Source organism: Vidua chalybeata, chromosome 19 (genome assembly GCF_026979565.1).
Source record: "Vidua chalybeata isolate OUT-0048 chromosome 19, bVidCha1 merged haplotype, whole genome shotgun sequence".
NCBI lineage: Eukaryota > Metazoa > Chordata > Aves > Passeriformes > Viduidae > Vidua > Vidua chalybeata.
The window spans coordinates 12,006,443-12,025,314 of NC_071548.1; the positions used below are offsets into that span (position 1 = coordinate 12,006,443).

The window sequence follows — 18,872 nt, forward strand, 5'->3', positions numbered from 1 at the left end:
GTCTCAAATACACCCTACAATATTAAACCATTTTCCTTGGGATCAAACAGACTGTGCCAACTTCTGTAGTGAAAGCCTGATCCAAACATCATCTCAGCCTGCAGAAATATTCCAATTGATTTCAGTGGGCTTTGGAACAGGCCCATATTGGCATCTATTCAACTTTATTGAACTAAGTTTTCCTGGGGAGCTGCAGGAGCCAATATGGGCATAATGACTTCAAAAGCAAACATGAAGGCCATTGCCAGTCAAATCACATCACAGCGAGGAAATGACAGCAGAATCAATTCATTATTATTTATCTAGATTTAAAAAAACCCTCAAGTCTCCAAGTTCATGACTGTGTTTTCCAGGTGAAGGAAACTTCCAAGTTGTCTTTGATCCCTCACAGATTTTTCAGTCTGAGTCATGAACTACTTAATTATCACAGGCCACTGAAATAATTATAAGGTTTGCATGAGGATGATAAGCTTACTAAAAACATGCACAAAATTGAATATATTTGGGAATTTTGGCTATCTGCTAGCAGCCAACATCAACTACCTAATTTTTTTCTGCCATTAAACTCGTATTAAAGTCCAACTGATCATGAGTAGGAATTAAACATGAGCTTGCCTAGGATTTGGCATTCTCTCATCACCAATTCAGTTCTTTGCTGACCTAGTGGTCAACACACCCTTTTACAACAGGTCATCTCACTTCCTTGAGACATTTCCCCACAGGTAATGCCATAATTTCAAGGAGACTAGTTTGGGAACAAGGATGACTATGTAAATATAAAAGACAAGGTCTCTGTGGGGGTTTATTATGTTCTAGATTGGGATGTTATTGTTACAAATTATTTTGGAAAACCCAAAAGAGAATTCACAGGCAAATCCATGGAAAACATTAATCTGTTTGAATAAAGGAGTTTAGTAAACATCAATGGAAATCTTTACTGAGCATTTCCTAGGTGTGCTTACATACATCTAGACTAGAAATAGATCATGCCACTCATACCTTCTGTAATCCCAGAACAGGAGATATTAATCTGGATTTTAATAAGGCCTAAAGAAGAAAATTGCATAGAATACTTAAAACTTAAGTATTAAAATGATACTCAGCATTCTGCAAACCTGTCAGGGAGAGGATTCCCTCCTGCTGCACAGCCCCACTGTTTAACAAAAGTCCATCAATACATATGAGAATTCTTGTCCATAAGCCTTGAATGACAATGCTTCATGTCCAGCCTCACTGCTCTCACTGGGCAGATAATAGCAATTAATTTGATAGAATCCTGAGTCTCTTTGTAAGCCATAAGAAGAGATTGAGTAAACATCAGCAGAGACTGCTGCAGTGCAAAGAGCACTTGCACTACCCCGGGAACCAGCAAAATGAACATAAGCATCACGTTGACTATTAAGTGCCTAGAGTCTAATTCTTCCACAAAACAGTGATGATTTTGTCCCATCCATTTGCTCTGAAGCACTCAAGGATTTCTTGATCTGCCACAATTAAATGCCATCGGGTATATTTGAAACCTGGGAGTTCCACACATTTCTCAGAAACTATGGAAATAACATAGCCCTGTAGTTTCTTCTCTTCAAGATGGTTTCCTTCCCCATTCAGAGATCCAGACATCTTCCTTTTGCTAGAATCCACACAAAGGTGCATTTTACAAGTATGCCCTTATTTGCCCCAGTTATGCCCAGGTTTTAGAACGATTTACAAACCAATCCCTTTTCAACCTATTCTGCATGCATCCCCCGCTGGAGGGTTTGTAATATGACCTCCGCACACCTGCCAAGAGCTGGGAGATCAGTTTGATATCCAAAGCATCTTTCTCCCTCCCCCTTCCTTGCCGTGATCATCGAAGGCATCCGCAGTCGAAGCGGTTGCACCTTCTCACACCTGCCCTGGGCCCCTGTCCCCTCCCTTCTTCCACGACAGCCCGAGCCATCTCGCCGGGCGCCGCGGCACGGGGCAGCCCCACGCACCACCCCAGCCCACGGCCCCCTGCCTCTGCCAGCGCTGCCGTACTGTGCCCAGTTCCCACATGCGCAGCCAGGGAACCAGGCTTTCCCCGCGCCAGGTGCGCCTCTTCTAAATTTTTTTTTTTTTTTTTTGCCTGGGGTAGCGGGGGAGAGCAAAATCAAAAAATCAAGTTGGCCGCACATTTAAACACAAGTGAGCAACATCCTCTGGAATGCAGAAGACAGCCGGGGGAGCCAGGCGCCCGTGGAGGTCGGTCGGGCGTGCCTCCCCCTCCACCCCCACTTCGGCCGGCCCGGTCCCGGCGCAGAGCGGCCCCGCCGCCACCGCCCGCGCAGGCACCGCCTCCGCGGCGGAGCGCGCCCCCCCAGCCCGCGCCCGTGCGCGCTGCCGCCCCAGCCCCGCCGTGCCTGCGGCTGCTGCTCGCGGCCCCCGCAGCACCGGCTGCAGCCCGGGTACGTGGCGGAGTAGCCGCGGTCCGGGGAGCAGGGCGAGCTCCAAGCAGCTATGGTACTTCCCGACAGCTGAGGTGGAGGTAGGCGGTGGCAGCCGGCGGCTCGCAGCTTGACCTCGATTTGTTTTTGGGACTGTAGGCTGGAGCCGCACGTCTGGTGAGCTGGGAGAGATAAAAACCAGGAGGATAACTGGGGGTAAGTGAGGAATTGCCCCCAAACTGGTGCTGCTTTTTTTGTTTTGTTTTGTTGTGGGTTTTTTTTTGGGGGGGGGGGTTGGTTTTTTTTTTGGTTTTTTTTTTTTTTTTTTTGGCTAGGGGCGGGAGGGGAAGCGATGCAGAACTCTTGTACCCGGGGTATGCCATCAGATACGCACTGCAGCGCGGGCACTTCTCTAACTCTCGGTTGGAGCCTCCCGGTGCCCTTCCGCCTCCAACCCGACAGAAGTTCGGGTCTGAATCTCTTTTCCTTCTTGTTTAAATAAGTTTAAAATACTGGCGTCCTCAGCCAAGCCGCCGGGCGGTGCGCACAAGCCGCACTTGATGCGGACTCCGCACTCGTGCCGTTCGGCTTGGGGGACACACACATCCCCACCCCTCCTCCGCTGCCATATAGCCCCGTTCTCACTTGCGGGGGGCTGCGGGGGTGCATCCCTGGGCAGGGCGCTCGGTGCGCGGGGCAAGCCCGACCCCTGCAGTCGCGTGGCGGAGCCGCCACGGCGCGCCAGGATTGCGGCGGGGCCGGGGAGCCGGGGCTGCGCGCTCCGAGCACGGCGGGGATGGCGGGGCTTGCAGCGAGTATTAACCTCTTTTCGCTCATTCTGTAGCAGCAGCAACAGGAGGGGAATCCCCCTCCCTCCGCCGCCTCCTTGCCCGGCATGCCGGCACTGCCCCGCTGAGACGTGCAAAGAGTTTTGGGGTTAATTTGCGCCTGGCCGCCCCTGGAATAGAGACTCTACGGATATCGGATCGATTGGGTTTGTTGTCTATGTCGTGTTGGGAAATCTGGTGGAATTTTTTTTCGCTCGAGGAGGAAAAGCCCGGTGTTGGCAGTTGGCTTCGTGGTCTTTTTTGGAGGGCAAAGGAAGGGAAGGGATCTCACTTCAGCCGTGCGGAGAGAGAGCTCGGACATGTGTTGTCAGCACATCTGGGGAATACAGTCTGCAAGTCTGAAAGGAAATTTGCTGGGATCATTCAAACTGCGATATTGATCTTTGTTATTTTTTTTTCGCCGAGGGATGCACTTGGCATGAGAATCGGAGGATGGAAATTGTTTGGGAGGTGCTTTTTCTTCTGCAAGCGAATTTCATCGTCTGCATTTCAGGTACGCAGCAAGCACAGAAAGGGCGAGAGAGCGGGGGAGATACCGTACAGGGTTCCCATGTGCCCCCTTATTGCAGGGCAAGAGGACCAGTTAAACAGATCAAACCTATAGTTGTAAAATCCATGAATGATGTACTGTGAGTGGGTTGTGACAGAAATTGACTCTCATCACTTCCCTCTCCCCTTTAATTCCAATACCTGTGTCTTAATTATCATTCATTGGTTGCAATAGACAATACGGTATACTGATGAAGGAGATGCTTTTAATTCCCAGTGTACTTGATTGTGATAATTATTTGCAACATTGCTGTGATCCCAGAATTTCATATCTCTTGAAGTTCTTAAACTTGTATGATGTGCAGATCCTGAAGGGTTTGTGGTTTGTTGATGGAGTTGTCATGTTCTGGTGCCACAGTTCAGTGTCTGCAAAGGGAGGGATAGAAGTAAAGTGTCTCTGCTTTTAAAATGAGCTTTATTGTGTCTGTGCTCTGAAAATTATTTTTTTCTTTTAAAAAAAAAGCCCCATTCAGGGGGCTTTGTGCTGGCTGGGATTTACAGCTTTATTTTAAGCTCACAAAGATTGCTCTCCCTTCAATATGTATAAAGTCAGGTCATTTCAGTTGTCACTGGAGCCTGTCCAATTAATGAATAGGCATGGCTAGGTCTAGCATAAAGGATTTGAACAATTTATTATTGGGGAAAACACTCTCTTTGACTGCAAAAGTTCTAGCTCCCTTGTTAATTTGTCATGTTGGTCATGCTGGAAAATTACGTTGTGGGAGGCAGGAGCAGTGAGGTGGCCAGTTTTCTAGTTTGGGACACTTCAGGGAACCCCATTGGGGTGCAGGCTGCCTTCATCTCCCACAGCTCCACTTCCCACAGGCTGCCTCTGCCTTCCAGCCATTGCATAAGTCCAGAATAGGAACACAAGCAGCACAAGCATGGCACTGCTGGAGGGAGATCCAGGGTCCTGGTGGCCATCTCAGTATTCAGTCTGGATGCCCGTAGGGAGAGGCAGCTCCAAAGCTCTCCTGGGACCATGTAGAGATTGGTCTGGGCTGTGTCCCAGCCATAGCCCCCAGGCGGTAGCACCTGCAGCATACCCCCTGGCAGCTGTGAGCCCCACTGCACTTCTTGCAGCACCTCCCAGTTTATCCACCCTTCCAGCCCATGGGCTGGGCACACAGGAACGCTGGGTGCTCAGCATCCCTGTTAATTTGTCCTGCCTGCACCTACCCCAAAGCTCCTTTATTCCTGAGCAAATAGCATCGCTGTCAGCCCACGGTATGCGTCAGCCTTCCTTTTATCCCTACAGACTGGCACCATCTGCCACCAGGCACCCGGGTGACACTGCCAGCACCCTGGGCTGACCTTCCACTCCTACCCATTGGTACCATCAGAAAAATTCGCTCTCTCGATTTTTAGAACAGCAAAACCTGCTGCCTCTTGTCGTTGAAATCTCACACTTAGCTATTTAGCCCAGTGTAATGTGCCACCTGTCCAGTGCTCCTCAAATCAGGTACTTTTTAAAGTACCACAGTGAGAATAGCAAACCACAGCTCATCGCTCTCTTGGCCATTATGACAGTAATATCCTGAGACAGAAAGAAGCTGTCCTATTCTGTGCAGCTACTTATGCCATGCTTTTAGCTGTCAGCGTTCCCTGAGCTCCTGCCCTCCTTTCCTCTGGGGAAGCCCAGGCTTCTGAACCAGTTGGATCAGTCCTGCAGGGGCTCCCATCGCTCTCCATCTCCCTCTAGCACTAATACCTGATACTGTGCACACTCGCACCATGTCTGCTTGCTTTTTCTATTTTTTATTCTTTTTTTTTTTTTTTTTGAGGGAATAAAGGGAATAAGTGAATGGTGAAATGCTTCTGCCACATGGTTAAAGCTGTGGTTTCAGATAATTTTGACCACACAGAGGATGTATGCATGCTTCAGCCTTGTTTTCTTTTACCTGGGGATTTTTGGTTTTTTCCAGGAATCCTCACTATCTGTCGTCTTAGTAAAAAGGATTAAGATCTGTAGATATCTGACTGGCACTAATGCTCTGTATGTTGCCTCTGCTATCCTTTTTACACTGGGTTTTGTAGCAAATTATCTAGCTGGAATGTCTGGATAACAGTGCAAGTAGGAGATGTCATGAAGCCTGTTAAGGGATTGCCTCAGCACAGGATTGCAGATGTATTTTAGCACTTCAGCACTGGTTATTCATTCAACATGTTACTTTAAAAACCCACTAGTTGAGCACGAGTGCTGCAAATTACTGGAATGTGAATTAAGGAGTGTGGCAGTATTTTCTATTTTTTTTTTCTTTCTTATTCATTCAGCTGTTTCAGCAGTGAGGACTCAAGACAAGTCTGCTGTACATGGATCTTTCCTGAACATTAGCAAGTGCTTGATTCAGTGTCTATTTAAACCTGTGATCTTCCTGCTGCTAATTCCAGTGGTTATTTGGATTAGGACCTATTAGGGGCTGCTTTTCAAAGGGATAATGTCATTCACTGAATTGAACACTGTTAAGTTCTTTAATCATTATTAATAAACTTTTTAAACACAGGTTCAGTGTTATACCTTTTGCCATGTATTTATACAATGTTTAAGTATAAATTATGCTGAATGTAGCACTTGTGCTGTGTTTCTTATTTCAAGTAAGTAATGATGACAGTATACAGTTGACTTTTTGGTGTCTTTCACATTCATGAATTTCTTGGAGACTTAGTATATGGAAAGTAATTTAATCTATTAAAAAGAGGTGTATATATATTTTCAAAATATTTTATACTTAAAATTTTTTATGAGTCAGTTACTTGTGTGTATGAGAGATTGATTGTTTTGGAAGAAATGATACTGAGATTTAGAAATTCTTTTGTTTTTTTTTTTAATTACTGGCTCTTCCATGTGTTTGGGAAATAATTTATCTGTGGACTTTGGGAACTGAATATTTTTATTTTCTTGCCATACTGAATTAAGGTTTTTGCGACTTGGAATTGCTTGTTTGTGCAGATGCAAATGAGAAATACAAACAGACTGAAGAACCACAAAAAACATTTCTGTCCTTTAGACAGAAATGAAAGCCCTTGCTTTCCTTCAAAGTCATATTAAGTCCTTTGAGTTGTAGTTTCTGAGAAAAATAGTCATTATTTGTGTTATGACTTTTGAGGTTTTGTCCTTTTAATGAGACTGTTCAGCACAGAAGGAGCACAGAGCAGAGGAAGTGAAGATGTCCTGTAGACAGAATGCTGGAATAAGCCCTTGTTAGATGTTGTTCCTTTGAAGATGCAGATACTCCTAGCACAGGAATTCTACTGTTTTCATACAAAGAAGATAGTAGTTGCTGTATGATGTCCAGAATTTCCTTCCTGAGTAATAATACCACTGAATATGAATTTGCATCAGTGTTCTCAGGTGGCTGTCACCTTTGCTTACATAATCATTTGTATGAACCATAAGGAAGGTTTTTTGTGAATTTAAATATTAACAATTGATTTCAAGAAAAAAAAAAGCTAGGAAGTTGTTTTCAAAACTTTGCAGGATTCTTAGTTTAAATAAGAAAATGAAATTGTTTTGAGTATTGATTAAGAAGGTTTCCATGTACATTTTCTGTCAAGAAAATTATTTCTAAAACCTGCCTGGTCAACATATTTGTGCCTTCCTATGAATTGATTTACTATCCCTTATTGGTTTGGTTTCTGGGAACTAATATGGATGAAAGCTGTCTTGTTATATGGAAGTATTTTCATCCTTTGCCATGTTGTCAAGGCACATGGGGCCAAATCCCTTTTATGATGCAACTTCTGTGGCCTATTTGGCAACACACAAGTGCCATAAATCATGTATGGTGAACAACTGAGATGGTGTAAAAACCCCCTCATCTGTCCAGGAATTTCACTCAATATGTATTGAGCATCTGATATGGCATCTCCTGGCACTGAGGACTAGAGGTGGATTTGGAGTACGTTCGCTCTTGATTTTCTGTCTTGTAGCTTCCTCAGTCTCTGAGCTCTTATTACCTAGAATAACACAGAGATGCCCTATAGGAACTCTAAATTATGCCAGGGCTGGAACTACCTGCTGAATCATGGTCTGTAAGGTCTGATAACTCTTCTTCTCATAGCATCACACAATCTGAGATAATTCAAACAGAAGTACTCTTGTAGGCGAGAAGAATATCAAAGCTCTAATGTCCAACATTAGAACAGTGAATGGTTCATTATGTTAGGACAAAAATGTGAAACTGTTAATTATCCTCAAATAGTGTCATAGAAATAGCTTTAGATTCAGTCTGTCTGCTCACATTCACAGAATGGAGGGACCATAGGTTTGATCTGGAGACTCTCTGTTCCTCAGCTCTGGAATACTTTCTCATTTTAGTGATTTTTTTTTCCACCTTCTTAAAAGGGCTAAAGATGTTTCTGCTTAAAAATTCTGTGGAAATAGCCTTTGTAGTCTTCTGTAAATGTCTGCTTTAACCTTTTTTTTTTTTGGGGGTGCATATCTTGTATTTTTATCATTTTATTTATTTTCGTTGTTAGTTTTACAACTAGAGCGTGACCAGATAGGCACTAAAGTGCTGGAACAACACACATATTTTTAGCTTATGTTAAGGTAGTAGAAGGGGAATGTTTATGAATAGTTTTTGCACATATTATGCTGAGCTATTTTCCATCCAATAAGCTGGTGGGAAGAAACTGGTTATTACTGCTATTCTTTTCCAAATCTCAGTGATGTAGATACCCAGTTTTCAAATCTCTTTACTTTATTGTGTTGCCTCGTAATCCAGTTGAACTGGATACCAAGCCTCCAAGACAAAATTATTAAAATAAGGAATCAAACCGCACTCTAATTAAACACTCTCAAGTTTAAGGGTGCTCTTTAAAATGCAACTGAGGCTATGAAGAAGTTTTGCCCTTGACATTTTTGGAAAGTTCTCAGTTTTTAATTCTACAGCAGCTAGATTTTAAATATAGCAAGGATTGAAATGGGTTTGCATTTGCATTTTGAATATTCCTTGCATGTGAATGAACAAGGAATTCCTGCTTTCTTTAAAAGATTGTTTTTATCTCTTTTGCTATTGGTCAAAGTATCACTTTTTTTCTTGGTTGAAAGGTGGTAATTCAGCTGAGGAGGAAGTTGCTGTTTTGATAGTTGCTGATTGTTTATGGCTAAACTTAACATGGCAAAGACTGAAGGGGATGATTGGCCCATCTGGGCTGTTAATAGAAAACTGTATAAAACTGTTCCATCATTATCTCATTACCAGCTCAAGCAGCAGATGAAACTAGATGACAGTCAGTTATGGACAATAGTGAAATACTGTGGTAAGTGTTATTTTGCTCCTGTCTTGCTTTTATCTTTACTGCACACCATGTTGGGAGGAATAGGAAATAGGGATCAAATTGTAATTGACTTGTTTACAGGCAACACTGTACAATGGGACTGCATTTCCATTGTAATGCAATCAGAAAGTACAGTTAGCAAAAAAAAATTGCACTGTGGTAAATGAATTGAAACATTATTTGTAAATAAATGGAAAGTAATTTTTTTTCCAAAGGATAATAATCTGGCATTTGAGAGAGGGGAGGCTTTACAGCCAAACCTATTTACATTTGAATTCAAAGTAGTAGAGTATTTTATTACTGGTTTTAACGATTGATAGTTAAAAAGCTGCCAAGGGTCTTTTAATGGAATTTCTTGGAGATAAAATAGCAAGTTATTATTGTCATGAAAATAGAGGGCTGAAACATGGTAGACCTAGATCCTGTGTAGTGCCTTTCTGGTGATGTAGTGCCTCATTCATACACATAGGTATTCGTAAGTGTAAACTTCCAATTTGCCAATATGGCAGAATTTGTCATGTAGTGCTTAGCAGGTGACAGTTGAGGTAAAAGTAACCTAGATTTACATCTACCCTAAAAGTCCTTGTAACTCCCAAAAATGTTATAAAGGGCTTTGGTGTTACTGGGACTTGGGCCTTAAAAATTGCAAAAATTGAACTGTCAACAATGAGGAAAGCTTTAGATGGCAGGTGTCTGTGCTCCTGTAGACTGCCAGGTATAAAGCCCTTCAGGATCACAGCCCTAAAATATTTAATCTAATTTTACTCATCTTGGAAAGTGGAAGGTGATCAGTTTCCACATACATTGCATTCTGAAATCAGTGGTCAGAACTAAAGTAAATAAATACTTTCATTGTCAGATGTATGTTTCTATATGAAAACATTTCTGTTTTGAATTCATGAATCTGTAGCATTTGGTATTTCTGTAGTAAAAATAGCATTAAACTTAAATGCCCCACAGTTTTTAACTTTTCTGATACTGTTGCCAGAAAAATACCACAGCAGCTGTAAGCCACAAATAACTAATTAGGATGTACTTTTTAGAAAAATACTAAAATAAGCATACAGTCTTTTTCCCTTCCTTTATCATTAGTCCTTAACTTGGTTAAGCTTTAAGTATGGAATGGAAAGAATTGTGCACTGACTCGACCAAAGAGGCTTCTAAGCACATGCGTGGCGGAGGCAGCTAAGCAACGTTATCCTTTTTTTTTCCCTCTAAATGGATTGACATCTCTATGTTTTGGAAATAGCATTTGGGTAGATGAATTTAGAGGGAAATGTAGTTTCTGAAAAATCATCCTCTTGTCATTTTTGTGGGTTGTTTCCAATTTAAGTTCCTTGCTGTTAACTACTATACAGCCCTGTTCTGCTTCAGGAATAATCCTAAAAGGATTTTTTTGCTTTGCCAGCAGGACTCCTATGGATTATTAATGCTAAAAGAAAAAGGTAATGAGTGCCAGAGAAGGATCTTTTGTACATATGACCATGGAAAACAAGTGTTTGAAGTGATTTATGTCCTCCAGCAAACCCTACCATTTCCAGTAGGATGGTGTTTGGGTAGCTAAGGGAGCAGGTCAGGAAGGGTTCCTGCTGCCACAGTTGAAGTTTGTTTGGCAATGTGACTTCTTGGGCTGCTAGAAAGAGCATTAACTTGCATTTGCCATCATGGCAGAGAAAAGAAACTTCAGGAAAAAGATGGTGCTGAGAATTTATACCTGCTGGTAAAAAAGGATCACAGTACTTCAGTAGTGTTCCTGGGAGTGAATTTTTATGCAGAGCGAGCTGTTTGTTTCTACATCAGTGGAATGCCACATGACTTGGAGTTGAGGCCTGCTATTTCCCACGTGGGAAGCGGCAGTTTTGGAAGGGAAGGGCAGCTGCTGCTGGAAGGGAAAGGTGTTTGAGTGACCCTATGATTGTCCCCACTGTTGGAAAAGGAAGGCGTTTTACTGACCCTGTGCAGATTTTAATCCTTCTGCTGGGGTGTGTGTAAACACTTACTGACAGGAGAGTTCTCTGAATGGGGCTGCTTGTCTTGATTTTTCTTAGAATGAAAGGTATGAATGAAAGAGCTTTGCATTATGTTTCAATTAAAAAATATAAAGAATTTTGGTGTCAGAACTTGGAGCAGTTTGCAGGGAATACACAGTGTTGGCCACACTTTCACAGATGGAGAAGCTGAGGTAAAATGTCACATGGAAACTCAGTCAGCAAGACTTTGAGTAGTTGCAGTCCATTTTCACTCTCATTTCTGCCTTGTAACACAAGGATTGTCTTTAGCCTGTGTTTTTGGTCAGGATGTGGGGCTGGATCCCCTCAGTGAGTGCAGGGTCACAGAGGGGCCCTGGTGTGTCCCCTCACGACCTGGATCCTCCTTCTCTCTTTGCCTTTCTACTACAAGGTGTTTTTTCTCCTCATCATACATGCAGTGAAGTTATTGTGAGATACAGTTATGGTATACATAAGAATTAAATCAATTAGAATTAAATTGGTTTCCAGGAGTTAGCATGATATTAAGGAAAAATTCAGATCCAGACAAGGTTCCTCCATAAATGTGTGTTATTTAAATTCTGTTTAAATTACTAAGATTCACTCAGTTGGCCTTTTTCTGGTTCTGTTTGGGCTGTGAGTAATGAGTGGGTTCCTCCAAGTGCAGCACTTTGCTGCCTCATGTTTCACATCCCCTCAGTGTGGGTGTAGGTGACAACACACAGTAAAGGGCATCATAGATTTTGGTCCTAAATTTTCTCTCTGAAATTTGCTCTCAGCAGCTCAACAGGTTCCTTTCTGTACTGCTGGTATTCTTGGATATACTGTGAATACATATATGAATTTGTTTTGAGGGTGAAACCTCACCCCAGGGCATTTTGCCCATCATGTCTGAACTCCTCCCATTTTTTATTTTGCATTATAATCACCTGAATTCAACAGTTGTGGGGTTTTGGGTTATTTTTTTTTTTTGTTCACATTCATAATAAACATTATCTTATCGTCATACTGGTTTTTGTACCTGCAAGAAAATGAAGTAATCTATAAGGACTCCACAGTCTCCTCTTGCTTGCCCAGACAATTCTGAGGGTACTGTGTGGCAGTAATTCCAACTGGAATTTCAGGTTACCTGCAGGTGCATAATTTTTATCTTCAGTAGCCCCCCCAGCACTCTCTCCAAGTTATTAACAATTCATCTTTGCCAGTCTGTAATTGTGCCTTTGCTCTAGAGTCACAGGTATTTAGCTCACTGTGAAACAGGATGGAAAATACAGTAATAAATAATATGATTTATTTTATTAGGTAGCATAAGTATAAAAGCTAAAAACTGAGTCATCCTCTTTATGTTTTATTTTGATATATAACAGCCAGATTCAGCAAAATGCAAAACTTAGAAGACATGTTTAAGTGTTCTGCTGAATCTGAGTCTTAACATGTAATTGTATAAAACAACTTAGATTAAGGATGTGCTGAAGTGATTTGCTGAAGCAAGGAGTAGCAGTGGTATAATACATGAATAAAACAAAACCTTAGGAAAAGCCCAGCTAAGATGAGCAAAAGTTTTCATAATCTCTCTTTAAATTATACAGTTGTATAGAAAATAGGTTTTTATCTGGGTAAAATAATCTCAGTTCTGTATGTGGTAAAGCAAAGATGCAGGCTTTTCTAGGGTGATGAACACAACAAGAGAAACTGTACAATCAGAATTCATATAAACTTGATTGTATTTTGTTAATTCTCACTGTATGGATGCCCTGAAAGAAACAAACACCATCTTCTACAATAGTAAACACAACCAGAAAACTTAAAACTGAAATGACAAGAGATGAATTGTAATATGCAATGCTTTTTATATGTGAGTTTCTGTTCCACTTTCTTCCCAGCACAAATTTTAATTTTCTCTTGATTTGACCTCGAGTCCTGATATAAAGAGGACATTCAGTGGAATGGGGACTCACCTTTGGACCAGGTGGTACCTACAGAGATGTTTGGGACACTTCATGCTAGTTCTGTGGAAGTAGTTGGCAGAGGTTAGATTGGATAAGCAGAGTTTAGTCAGACTGAGAGAAAACTGTTTGGGGGGAAATACAAAATATTTGAGGATCTGTTCCTCTGTGTGGGACCAAGCAAGGCAAACACGTCTTCTCCACTGCTAGTGGCATATTCAGTCTGTGTCAGCAGAAAAATTCCTCATGTTGTAAATGAGGTAAAGCTCATTTATAGTACTATGAATCAATTTCTACCACACACAAAAAAGTTTTGTACTATTTATAAAAAGCCGGACGTCTCTGCAATACATTTACATCATATTTATGTATTTGGATTATATCTACCAAAGGGCACAGAGCTTGCAGACTTTCTCTTTTCTCTCCTCCAGCCCTTGTCCCTAGTTTGGTGCTACTTAATCCTTGAAAAACAGCAGCAGGTAACTCTCAGAACACTCCCTTTTCCCTGCTCTATGTAACTGGGACCTTCTGTGTCTGCTGTGTTTTTATGTTTTTAAATATTTAATTTACTTTGCAGTAATAAAAGAGTGTTTCTGATTACAAGGTAGTCAGCATCTTATTTTTAATGCTCCTGAAAAGGAACCTGTGGCTCAGATTTCAGGCCACAGGAAGCAACAGCTGAATTCAAATCCTTTTTGCAATGTGTCCCTTTCAGTGGCTTCTTTACTGATATGCTGATAACCGTTGTGGAGGACTAAATGATGAAATGTGTCTGGAACGCTTAATATCATCACATTACTGGTCATTTAAGAATTTATTCTAGTCACTGAATACTCCAGAAGTTAATATCTTTGAAAGAAAGCATTCTTATATTTAAAACCAGAGTATATGATGTAATACTAATGCATCATTTTTAAAACTCAAGTTTTTTGGATGTAACTTTTACTGATATTATATAAACCGTACAGAAATAATCTCCTGGCATTTGCCTAGGATGACAGTCATCAATTTGTACATGTTTGTTTAAAATCTTATGTAGAAAATCAGTATTTGTTTCTGACAATTTTGTTTTGGATATTTTTTCAGGAAAGGAAGCAAGCTTTGCTAATATAGGCTGAAATGAAATGCAAAATAAAATCTTTAAAATCCGCTGTTAATTCAGGGAAGTAGTGTGCAGAGGAATTACTCAGCCATAAATGTTGGCCTAGAGTTTAGTTAAACATTAAGCAGAGGATCCTTGGTAAATAGTCCCATTAGAAAGGTGCCATGACCTCTGCAGTGGGGATTAAGGTATGGGAGAGGACCATGCTCAGGAGCTTTACTAGTCACGTGTCAGAATGATTTTCAATTACTTCAGTTATTGCTGGATTAAAATTGAGGCTGCAGAGATTAATGGTCTGTTGTTACTAATCCACTAAACCCCTGTTCCTAGATCTTTTAAATTGACTGAACCTACAGATTGTTAAGTAACTGAGAGATATGGATTTGTAACAGTTTTAACTGTCTTTCTTCATGTTTGGTGTTAGCAGTGTCTTATTATTTATTGCTCTTTGAGACTGATCTTGGCTATTCTTGAATGGAAGTGAACTTTATGCTTTTTTATTTCCCCTATTCTAGAGCACACTAAGGGTGTGTGCCATTTCTAATAAATGTGGATGAAGAAAGCGTTACATTGTTTAGATGTGAGCTGGCATTAGTAGAAGCTAAAATAAGAAGTACAGAAATAAAATGTTGTACAGAGTTAAATGTGGTACAACTCAACAACAAATGTGTGCTGTACAGAGTTAAATGTGGTATAACTCTCCCTAACTGTTAAGACAGCCCCTATGTCCCTTCAGTCTGTCTGCCATTAACAGGGGTGGTTGTTGTCACCTCAGGTGGTTTTTACTGACATTTGAGGATGTGGCCAAAGTCAAAATGGCTGTTCAAGCTTTTGCAGAATTACGTTTTTCTAAACTAGCAGAGTATTTGGAGTGTCAGGGCCCAGAGCTTTTTGCAGAGATCTAGCACAGTGAGTGTCTGGACTTATTTTCAGTACTTAATTTCTGTGCAGGTATAAAAAAAAAAAAGTCTCCAGGTAAAAAACAATGTACAAATTAAAAAAAAACGCAAAAACACAGAGGAAGAAAAAAATGAAAGAAGTCATCTGTCTACTGAGACGTGAGGTAATTTTGGACACTACAGAGCAGTGGTTTGGGGTTTCAGCAGGGGTCTGTAAATAAGCGTTTTAATAGGTCTTCATCAGTACAGTATAGGTGAGACAAAAGTTAGGGCGGAGGGAATAGGCTGTGGAAGAAACCAGACTGTAGTTGTGGCTGGGAGAGTTTGGGGGGCATTTTATCTGTAGGAATGTCTTTACATGGGGCAAGGAGAAGGATGGAGCACCTTGTGTGTGTGTTTTGGGCTCTATTTACCACCTCTATATGAAGAATTGTGAATAGGAATTTTTTTTGGCTTTCATATGTTTGCGCTTTGGTGCCATGCCCCATGCTAAAAGTAAAATTAAAGAAAGAAGAATTTGATTTTGAATTCTAGAAGAATGCAAAATACAGTCTTTCAATAATTATTTCCTTTGATGAAAGGAGCTGAGTACCTGGTGCCTGCCAGAGTGGTGTGGGTATACACAATGTCTGTATGACATACAGATGAGATGTTTTATTTTTGTTTTGATTGAATAAATAATGGCAGTCTATCTCTAAATAACAAGGTTTGGTGTTTAAATGAAGTTCAATGCGACGGTCTCCTTAATAGGAAACACGGTTGAATTATCACCTAATTATATCTTGCTCTGAATGTGGTTTTGATTCCCGTCTTTCTGTGGTGAAACAAGCAGGGATTTTTTTCCTTTGTTTTCTCTGCAGTAGTTACGAAACAGAAGAAAGTATAGTTTTGCGTTTTAACTGTACTTGAAATAATGTGCTTGGAAAATGGAAGTAATCTCTCTTTGTAACTTGCATAAATTAATAACCCATTAAAATCACTGAAAAATAATGCATTTCTGATTCAAAGGGTCAATTTTTGCTAAAATTTGATTATTATTAAATTACTAGGAATGTATTCTACATCTTTATACTAGCATACAGCAAGGTAATGTGCCTTTAACATTATAATTAACTTAAATTCTGCCAGGGAATTCCTGGGATTAAAATAAACCCTTTATCTCATGCAAGCATCTTTGTTTCTGAACCCTGGTCACTTGGCTTATTCTTTTGCCTTCTGGTTATCTCAGTTAATAGTATGTCTTGATTAAGGACTGCAAGACGCTTTTACATCTGTTCTTGTCACAAATCTTTGTAGGACAAAGTAGGCCAAAGATACCTCATTGTGCAAATTACGGACCTCCAGTTATGTCTTTCCCTCCAGATTCAATATTGTGTTCAAATAAAACTGGAACTGAGAAGTAAAAAAAAAAGCACTTAAATTAATTTCTGGCAAGCTTTCTTGATGAAGAAGAAATTAATAATAAAAGACTGAAATGTATATGACTGGATGAAGAAAATGAAGTTTTTGTCCTATCAGCTATGAGAAAATACTGTCTTACTTTCTTATATAGGCAATACTTTATGTAAATCAGCATAACTCAAAAAAGCTGTTCTAGTTCATTAACAAAGGAGTGAGCCCAGAGCTTGGATCCTGCAGGCTCAGGTCCTGAGTTGTGGTATTTTTCCAGGCATTTTGGTGAACCTGATATGCTCACTAGCTCTGTTAACCTGAATGTTTATTGCCTGGCTAAATCCAGGTTCAAGACTGACTTAAATATTGTAAGTCTTGCAAAATAAAAATACAGTCTGCTCATTTTTGGGAATTTGTTTTTATAGCAATCATACATAGAAAACCTGATTATTGATGGTCCATTTTCCTAAAGCTTCTGACATCTCATGCGCTTTTGGTATTCCTGTTTTTTTTCTCAGTTGCTCTTAGAGGCAGTATTAACAGATGGTAGGCATTGCTCATTAAATCTGCATCTACACCTCTCCAAGGACTGCAAAGATGTTGGGAAATGGATTATGTTACTGTAGTGACTGCTTAGAAGCCTTGAACTTACTGTGCTATTCCTACACAATTTTCACTATCAGTGGATTTTGAGCTGTTGCTATAGACTATAAATACATTGGTGAAATGAGTCTGACTTAGCCAGGTATGTATATACATCTCCCTCATTTTTCCTTCTGCATCTGAAATGAATTTACATTTTCCTAGTGGCCATTAGTAGTGATTTTGCTCTCAAATCAGCCCTTTCTGAAATAGCCTTTTCTAGTTCTTTTTTCATTGGGATATTAACATGTTATTTTAAACACCTTGTCTAATTGTCTTCAACAATGCAGAAATTCTGAGCCCCTAAATGTGATATGAGATCCATACTGCCACTTACAACTAAACAATTCTGTAAAAGGGATCATTAAACTCATCATAGACATCTTTAAAAAAAAAACCCTGTTTTGAGGCTGATAAAAGAACAAAAGTAAATTCTCACAGATTGAGTAAAACGTCTGTGTTTCTTCCATACTTGCTGTATTTGTGCTTTGGTAGTGTCATAGTCGACACGTCTTCCTTTTTACCTAAATGACTTCATGCTGGACATAAAACCTATATGTCTGTAGCCTTTAGTGGCCCACCTCCATTTCCATGTCACTTGAGCTGCTTTTCTGTTGTCTTGAGGTCACTTTCTTTGTAATGCTGAGCTCTTCTTGCTGTTCTGTCCCCAGTTGTGACACTTTGAGGAGATGAAATATAGAGATGTTCCATTGAGGCTGTTTGACTCTGGATGTGTCTTTGCCAAAGAGGCTCACTCAACTGTGTGAGTCAAAAGGGCTTCATGCCAGTGTGGAATTCACTTTCGATATGTTTCTAAATTGATGGGGAGAGATGCAGAAACCCAACTAGCAGATAAGAATTCTCATTTTGTCTTGTTGATTGCTCTGATTTGGAGCTAATGGGGTCTGACTGGCAATCCCAAACACATCAATATAACCAGAAACTTGGTGCTCCCTTCTTGTTCCTCTGAAGCTTTTATTTTCTTTAGTAAAGTGCTGGATTAGAAAGGTTAACTTGTTGTTGATTCCATGGTTCATGGAGAGTTAGGATTTAGTTCACATTCATTTCATAGCTGACCCGTGTTAGGGATAAGGAGGCTCAAATGTAGTACTGCAATAAGTGGAAATGAAATCTACCCCTGCCATTTTTACAGAACAAAAACAACCCTTCTGTGTTTGAACTATGCACAGCAAGGGGTAAAAATCAAGTAATCTATCATAGAATTCTGCATTCGTTGTTTATGATTTTCTGTTTTCTAATGTTCTGAAAGCAAAGGCTGAACAAAAAGGTATTTTAAATTAAAAACCACTTTCAATAAAGGCCTACAAAATACTGTATAGGCAGTCCTAGGATGAAGTTAGCCTGGTTTGTATTAATTTAGTTTGTTTATTTGGAAGATGCTGAAGTGAATCCAATTAAACCAGTCTAAATCTCTCCAGTACAATTTCTGAGCATAGATAAGAGGATTGTCTACCTTATATGCACATTTTTTCCTGGCAATTTACAATATACTCAGGGAGCTTTGCAATATGAAGGAACCATCTAAAGTAGCAACAAGAAAATAAGATTTTTTAAGTCCCCAGCATCAATAAAATGAAGAGTGGGATAGTGAAGAGTGGAATAAAGTGTTCCTTCATATACAGTTAACAGAAATTGTGTCCCTAAGCAGGATTAATACAGAATTAATTGATATTAATTGTTAATTTTGACATGCCAGTGATGAGGTGTTTGTCAGTAGCAGAGCAGGATTGATCCTGTTTCCTAAAGGTGCAGTATAGGAAATGTATCAGTGCTCCATAATTTCAAGTAGTAAAAATG

General features: G+C 40.4%; 1 protein-coding gene across 9 annotated transcripts in view; it reads left to right on the forward strand.

Moving 5' to 3' along the window:
- Positions 1 to 2,349: 2,349 nt before the first annotated feature.
- CA10 (carbonic anhydrase 10) overlaps positions 2,350 to 18,872 on the forward strand; it is a 256,270-nt gene continuing 239,747 nt past the window's right edge. For 2 of the 9 annotated variants that reach the window (XM_053960062.1, XM_053960072.1), the window contains exons 1-3: positions 2,395 to 2,621; positions 3,250 to 3,746; positions 9,010 to 9,067. In XM_053960062.1, coding sequence (XP_053816037.1) covers positions 3,411 to 3,746; positions 9,010 to 9,067 — 394 coding nt within the window. In that variant the 5' untranslated portion in view covers positions 2,395 to 2,621; positions 3,250 to 3,410. Of the gene's footprint in view, positions 2,622 to 3,249; positions 3,747 to 9,009; positions 9,068 to 18,872 lie in introns of those variants that run through there. The other 7 variants (XM_053960061.1, XM_053960065.1, XM_053960066.1 and 4 more) reach the window with 7 other exon arrangements.